Source organism: Hyposmocoma kahamanoa, unplaced genomic scaffold, assembly GCF_003589595.1.
Source record: "Hyposmocoma kahamanoa isolate Upper Pololo Valley unplaced genomic scaffold, ASM358959v1 62, whole genome shotgun sequence".
NCBI lineage: Eukaryota > Metazoa > Arthropoda > Insecta > Lepidoptera > Cosmopterigidae > Hyposmocoma > Hyposmocoma kahamanoa.
In genome coordinates this window covers 24,229,797-24,237,692 of record NW_020653850.1, presented here as the reverse complement: position 1 = coordinate 24,237,692, position 7,896 = coordinate 24,229,797, and the positions used below count along the sequence as shown (strand labels likewise).

Below are 7,896 nucleotides of genomic sequence, written 5' to 3'. Positions count from 1 at the left end.
AATCTCTCCGTTACAATCATGTAAAGCCAAATAATACCAACACAAGAAAACAAATACCTTATAATATTTCACAAAATCACCTGAGACTCTGATAAATTTGGAATGTTACGATCGACCTTTCTCGAGTAATGCTTTGCAAATTTATAGTCAAACGCCTAAACAAAGAACTTGAAATTGCGGCTCTACAACTGGATTTACAAAGTTTTCGTATAAATTTCTTCTCGTGGGTGGAATTGCCCCGGTGTAAATAGGCATTAGAGTAATATATACCTGCATAGCTTACGACAAGTCTATATATGTTTTCCTTGTTTCAGATCTAGGATGAAGATTTGACATAGTGGGGATTAGTCAAAATGTTGCATCGGACGTCGTCGTCACAGCGTCGCCGCAGGGCATCCCGCAGTGCGGCGACTTCTCCTCAAGCAAGATCTCCGAGGGCTTCAATTCAAACTTCACGTAGGGCGTCATTAGCAACCACAGAAACTGACGAAGAATGTGAACCGATACCCCCACCACAAAGAAGTCCTCGGGCCAGTCTTGCCCCAGATGCAGCACTAGATGGCTATCACCGCAGTCCACGATATTCACTAACGCCAGAAACCAGGTCAGCCAGAAATTCCATCACACCAGACGCAGCCCATAACATAAGAAACACGTTAACACCGTCTAGGAATAATTTAGCTGTTGACATGTCATACGGATCAAGATTAAGCCTGAACCCTCAGGATTTTAACCGAAGTCCAAGAAACAGTATAACTCCAGATGTTTCAGCGAGGAGTCCAAGAAGAAGTTTGGTTCCTGATGGAACATCTTGGAATCAGCCTAGAAATTCCTTAGTTCCTGACGTGGGCCGAAGTCCGAGGCATTCCGTAGCGAGTATACAGATTGATCCAGCTAGAACTCAAAAGGAATTAGGTCCGAGCCCGAGAACGAGTCCACGAGGGAGTATAGGACCTGATGCGCCATTGAAAATGAAAGAAGGTTCCGAAGAACGATTTCCTATAAACAGAAGTCCACGAGGCTCGCTGGTGCCTGATTCTCAAAGGAGTCCTAGGGGAAGTATTGCGCCTTTAGAAAGAAGTGCTAGAGGAAGTTTGGTTGCTGATGGTCCAGACGCGCCAAGAGTCAGTCCGAGAGGCAGTTTGACGCTAACGTTCCAGGAGCCGTTGACAAGAGAAAGGCGAGCTAGTGAAGACAGTCAATCCGGTAAGTATAAAACAAACCACGCCATTTTCTCTTCGAGTGTAAGGATACGCCTTATTTTCCGATATTTCTCATTTTATCAATAATTTAGAAGTAAAAACGGTAATAGGAAAAGTGTGTGATCAAGCCATGTAATAATTGAAAAAACCTTTTTGTATTTCGTGCCCTTTGTTGTTTGTGAACAAATTTCCATTTCGTTTCATTTGATTGACTTTGAAATGTGTACTTCAGTCCGTCTTACATTAAAATAAATTGTCGGTATTATATTTTTTGTTTGTTACTTGGGCAGCAACAAAAGGCCGAAGTGTATCACCGTATCGAGCCTCTTTAGCTGGAAGACAAAGTGGCACAGGAGCTCTCTCGGACGCTGGTTCTAGAAGAGCATCAAGTTCAGTAAGCCAGGTAAGTTGTAAACAATTTGATTGAGTCGTATCATAGAGACAAATTCGAAAAAAGTAACGTAACTACTACTACTAGCGATTTGTTAAATTTGCAGCATAGTTGAATGGAAACTAAAAGCATAGGACCGTTACATTGATTCACCTTGGGTACTCCATTGCTGAAATAAATTATCGTGTTATGAACACAAGTCTGCTTTTACAGTAAATCGTTCAGTAAACACAGTCGCGTGGTAAAGTAACCCTAATATCACCACAAGCTCCCGAAGTTCCGGTAAATTTTTATAGCAGTAGAGCTCCTTGTGAAAAAGTTCGTCTAGGGAAGCACTACCTTACCGATTTCGACCAAGCAGTAATGTAAGCATTACTGCGTTCCGGTTTTCAAGGGTAAGGGTGCTGGTGAAATGACAAGCACATGTCAACTTATGTCTCAGGGTCACGGGCGCAATGGTAGTGCCCCTCAATCTTTGTGATTTGAAGATTTGAGTGGCACTGCAGCTGTTAAGGACAGGCGTGTCGCTTACCACCAGGCGCACAACTTGTCCGTCCCGTCACTTGGTATCGTAAAAAAGATGAAAGAACTATAAAAATCTTTCAGATGCCACTTCGTGAGTCTTGCCATGGGCTTTATTCTTGTAACAATGCCCATATGCGCGGTCAATCGAGTATTACACAAAAAAGCAGTCACTGACGTCTTATCAGTTTCTAAATTTAAAACATATCATTTAGGTCAAAATGATTTATTCCTCAGTATATTTCGAGTCACATTTCCAGGATACATTTGATATACCTTATTTAATATCCATAATTTGATATTCCTTGAAGCTTCACATTTCCCGATGAAAGTATATGTGACGATGATAAATAATGTTTCGGTTGCTAATGGCCTCATAAATTATTAGCGACGAATTCGATACGACGACAGGAAATCGATAGCATTTACTTTCAATGTTTTTCGTAAACTCTTCATTCAGATTATTGTGGTGATAGAAATTTGTAAAATGAATCCATAATTATTAATACAAAGATCGAACACTCAGAAAAATTCCTTCGATCCGGCAGGATCCGAACCGACGTCTTCTAGCTTACCGTGTGAGACGCTATACCAACTAAGCCACGGAACGAACCAATGGACCTAATGAATTTTTCTAAGTGCTTGCGTCGTATCTTTGTATTTGGTTTTTTCAACGACTTTATAGTCGTAGCGGCATCTATGAGAAATCTTTGAAACTTTTGTCACCCAGTTAGATATCTTTACAGTTACCAGTCCTGGCGAGAGATGTCGCCATTTTTAAATTTTTATTGATTTGATATTCAATTCTTTTTGTGAAATTTTTCCACTAATTTGTTACAAATATTAATACAAAGATCATAGATGGCGCTACGACTAAAAAGTCGTTGAAAAAACCAAATACAAAGATACGACGCAAGCACATAGAAACATTCGTGAGGTCCGCTGGTTCGTTCCGTGGCTTAGTTGGTACAGCGTCTGGCACGGTAAGCTAGACGACGTCGGTTCGAATCCGGCCTGATCGAAGGAATGTTTTCTGAGTGTTCGATCTTTGTATTAATGATTATAACATACTAGTGGAATAATTTCACAAAAATAATTGAATATCAATTCAATTAAAATTTAAAATGTAACGATGTTTGTAACAAAAACTAAAACTTTCATTTATATCTTTAATTTAGGTTCTTATGGGGATACGACGGGTTACCAAGTGGCTTTAAAAGGTTAGGGGATAAAACTAATTCGTAGAGATCTTTTTTCAATTTCTTCCCACCAAATTTATTTGTAATTCATAAGCACTTTTAAAACAAGTTCTCTGCCATATATAATCCAGCAGCGTTGACGAGGATCACCTGTGGGTCATATGCTGAACTCGCAGGGCATGCGGTCAATTTATTGTGACTATGAGTTATTGTTGAAATGTCATACACTGACATATCCATTTGGGTAATATTCAGGTTGGTTCACCTTCAGAGATGACTTGCGAAAGTGTGTACAAAGGCTGGAATAGTAAATATTATAAACTAAAGAAGCGCAAGAAGACACACGAGTGCGGTGTGATTGTAGCAAGTTCAATTTTGATCCCTTTTAATAAAATATCTGTTTTATATAAAAAGGAAGTGCCCCTTTCTATACTATAGCAATTGAAGATTGCAAATTAAAGAAGAAAATATTCATTTCATTTGTGTGTTCATCGTTGCGGTCAGGTCGGGTACAATGTCAACAAGTTCCAAGTTACCAACCCAATTTTATATAAATATTCCTGATTTCGGGGTTTCAACCAAACATTCTGATCCAAGTGAACACAATTATATTTAACCAAGCATAAAATATTTCATACCCAGTCAGCAAGACAGGTATTATGATAAATAGTGTAAATTTACTTATGTATTAAATTTTCAAAGTTACTAACGGGTATAAAATATGTAATGTAATAAGTTGTAGTCATTTTTGTGACATCAATGTATTATATTGGTTGATTGGTACCCTATCTAACATCTATTGCTTTTTTTACATGAAAAAAAAATCGTTCAAAGGCTTTGGGGCAGCTATTTATTTTTCCAATATTTGTACTGTATCAAAGAGTCGTTGCTACGGGCCTACATTTTGTCTTTGACAGTATGTATAATGTTGATGAAATTACATGTGAGTTTCTAGTCAAGAGAAGTACTGCCACGTCACCAATTTCTACTGCCAAGCAGCAAAGTCAGCATTATTGCGTTCTGGTTTTGAAGGGTCAATGTAGAGGTGAAACTACAGGTACATGGATCTTTAGACCTGTATCTCTCAGGGCGACGGGTTTAGAGATTTGAGCGACACTGTAATTGGACATAAAAAAGACTGAAAAAGGCAATATAGCTTATAATGGAGTTTAATCTGTCTCAGGTGTCAGGCGATGAACAACGCAGACTGTGCGGGGAACAAGCGAAGTACAGTGAGCGAGCGGGCCTTGGACTTGGAGTAGGCCTCACCACGTATGGCTCAGTGGCATACCAGCTTAAAGATGCCAATATGGAGGCCTCGGGTACCGTTGACTTCATCTGCAGGGCTGCTAGAATCATCAATAGAACTAGTAAGTCCAAAGAGTATTATTCAAATTCATCTACTTTTTGTGATATACAGGTTATAAAAGCGTCATAAGAATGTACGACGCGACGTCGCATCGCAGAAATTTTTTTTATTTTTTTATTTTTTTATTGTGACTCGGCAAAATGACTGCACCGCGCCTGATGGAAAGTGCGAATACAGTCCAGAGATGAGAGTAACGGATGGAAAACACAAATATCTTCACTCCGTCACTATCATTTTCCCGGTCTGGCCAAATGCTTCTTCACACTACGTTTGAAGGACCCGATGTTATAGAGGGGAGGGAATACATGCGCCGGGAGTTGGTTCCACAATTTGATGGTTCGGCATAAAAACGAATTGCCAAACTTTTTAGTGCGGGACGGTATTGAACTGACCGTCCATCTGTGGCAACGCAGTCCGGCACGGGTGGTCCGCTGATGGAAAGGAGAGGAAGGGATAAGGTTGAATAACTCTTCAGAGCACTCACCGTGGTACAGGCGATAGAATACGCTAAGAGACGCTATATCTCTGCGAAGCTGTAACGACTCCGCATGCTCAGTTACATGAGGATCGTTGACAACACGGAAACGTTGAAATCTACGAGCTTGCACGACGCATCGTAAGAATTTGCGAATTGCTCCGCATCGCACATTCCTGCGATGTTAACCTTCGTTTCCTATCTTTTCTTATCAATAACAGCAGTGTAACACTCTTTTTACGATCCATGTCGCTACCTAGTTTAAAAAATACTTTCAGCACGGTTGATGATCGTCGTAAGAATGGTTACCCGAACCGTGGTAATGAAGATGCCGCACGAAATCACATCGCAGCAATTAACGTTGCAGTTGCGAATGCGCAGCTCGAAACCCAAGTTTCGACTCTAATCAGTACAAAAACCCAATATAAAATATAACAATAAATTTAATGTTTGTCTAGTTGAAAAAATAAAAATAATAAAACGAATAAAATATCAATTTTTTTAAAACATCAAATTTTGTAGAATGTCATATGATTAAGGTAATTAAACAATGGTGTCTTAAATTTTACATAATTCACTCGAAAGTTTATTGTAGTCATTCGCAGCCATTAAAAGTACACTACGTTGAATTAGTAAATTTAGCAGACTTGCATGTTCTGCATTTATATTTTCTTTTCATTTACTTCTGTAGTCTTTTCTACTGAAAATTAAGCATTAATTATTCCAATTTCATGTTCTTACCACAATATGATTTCTTATTATTTTCCGACATTTTGGATCGGTTACAAGCTCTTTAGTTGAATGTCTATTCTGAAACTTCTGAATGAAATTACAAATTGCAATTATTATGTAGAAATGCAGTAATTATTATTTAATTCCTTTAATGGATTGGATATTTCGTACAAAATTGTAATTTTATTTTTATTTTTAGTACGAGCTAGTAACGATGTATTATTATTAATCTATTTTATTATTTGGTTTTTATCACTGATTGGACTACATGTGTATAGTGTATACATTGTAGCATAAGTATCTACATGAAAATACTGACCACAGGCCAAACAACTGTTTGGTCAGCAACAGATAGAACAGACATATCTGTCTACCCTCTTTCGTTGTTGACGACTACCCTCATATCGATTTCGAAGTCATGCCGTGGCAAGAATCCTGTAACTAGTGATAATCATTTAATGTACAACCATGAAACTCTTAAAGTCTAAAGTAAGTTCTCACGACAGTGTCTTTGAGAGATAAGTTTAAAGAGATTAACATTCTTATACTGACGTCACAGTACATTTATGAAAATGTTATTTATGTTAAGAAAAATATTTTTTTTTATGAAAAATAGAATAAAAATGAACAAGCTGTTCTTGATAGTTGTCTTCACAAAGTCTCAAATTCATTTAAAGAGCAATGGAAGAGTATACGCTTCGATAATAATAAGATTCCAATTGATATTCAAAATTTGCCATTTAAGAGGTTTAAAACTATAGTGAAACAAAAATTTTATATTAAAGGTTATACAGCTTCGGCGTACTTGGATGACAAAAACCGTGATAGTGACCCGTTTAGCTCTTACAGGTAGTCTCGATCTAAGATGTTTAAATTAAATATTGTAACGATAAATGTATTCAAATGTATACTTACAAAGAGCAACCCCTAGACTTTCTTGCTCGTTCTTCTCGGGGGAATCTGCCCTACGAATGAGCAGTAGAGAAGAGAGGGTAATCGGTATGACGGTTTCAAGTGTAATTTGCTTACCTATGAAATAAAGATTATTTGACTTGACTTTATTTAGGTCGGCAATATTTTGACAGTACAAACTGAAAAGAAAAACGAAAAAAATTTCAAATTTAAATTTAATTTCAGAAACTTTAAACGCCATTTCTTGACTTTCTCGTTTAGTGACGGTATTGGTTTCATTGTATGATATAATCAAAAGATAACCAGCAGCATTATGATAAATACATAGATGCAATTAAACGATATGCCGAATTCATCGCCAACGGGCTCGACCAGAGAGCCGACGTGTGCTTATCTAAGATTTTACAATAATGGTGTTACGAGAAATACGCCAGGATGTTGTCATTTTTGAAAAATCATAATGGCAAAATTAACATATCAAAACGAATTCGTAATCTTATACACACACCGGTTGATTTAGCAGAACACAAGTAAAATCACCAAAATAAATAATATTAATACATTGTAGCGTTACTTTCCAATCCATATTAATAATAAAAATGGAAGTAAAGTTAACTTGCTATTCCACGAATCCAGTGAAGGTTAAATACATAAATGACCAACCGTTCTGAACAAGCTCATTCTTTGGCCGAGTGTCGAACAATCAAGATACCCTGAGGATGCCCTGGAGAAACTCGAAACAAGTGTCGGTTTTTGGTGGTGATATTTGTGACTGCACTTAAGCTTGTGTTATATATTTTACTAATTTTATGCGGAAGGAGGGTGAGAAAAATAGCGTAGGTGTTTTCTCTAGGTTCGCGGAATAGCAAATAAATTATCTTCCATTTTTATGAAAAAATGTGGTCTGTTATTTTTTTCATTTTAGGTCTAAATAGGTTCCTGTTCTGCCTTCCAAATTAGACGAAAAACCATTACGATTATCACTAGTTCCAAGTTCTTCCCACGGTGTAATTATTTTTAGTAGTAGTAGAGCTTCTTTTGTAATAATTCATCCACGGAGTACTGCCACCATATCTATTTCTGCTGTCAAGCAT

The 7,896-nt window shown here is 37.6% G+C and overlaps 1 protein-coding gene across 1 annotated transcript in view; it reads left to right on the top strand.

Moving 5' to 3' along the window:
* Window positions 1-353: 353 nt before the first annotated feature.
* Window positions 354-7,896, top strand: part of LOC113229765 — a 40,765-nt gene continuing 33,222 nt past the window's right edge. The window contains exons 1-3 of the mRNA XM_026463447.1: window positions 354-1,206; window positions 1,493-1,605; window positions 4,498-4,684. Of these exons, the coding sequence (XP_026319232.1) occupies window positions 354-1,206; window positions 1,493-1,605; window positions 4,498-4,684 (1,153 nt within the window). The remainder of the gene's footprint in view (window positions 1,207-1,492; window positions 1,606-4,497; window positions 4,685-7,896) is intronic.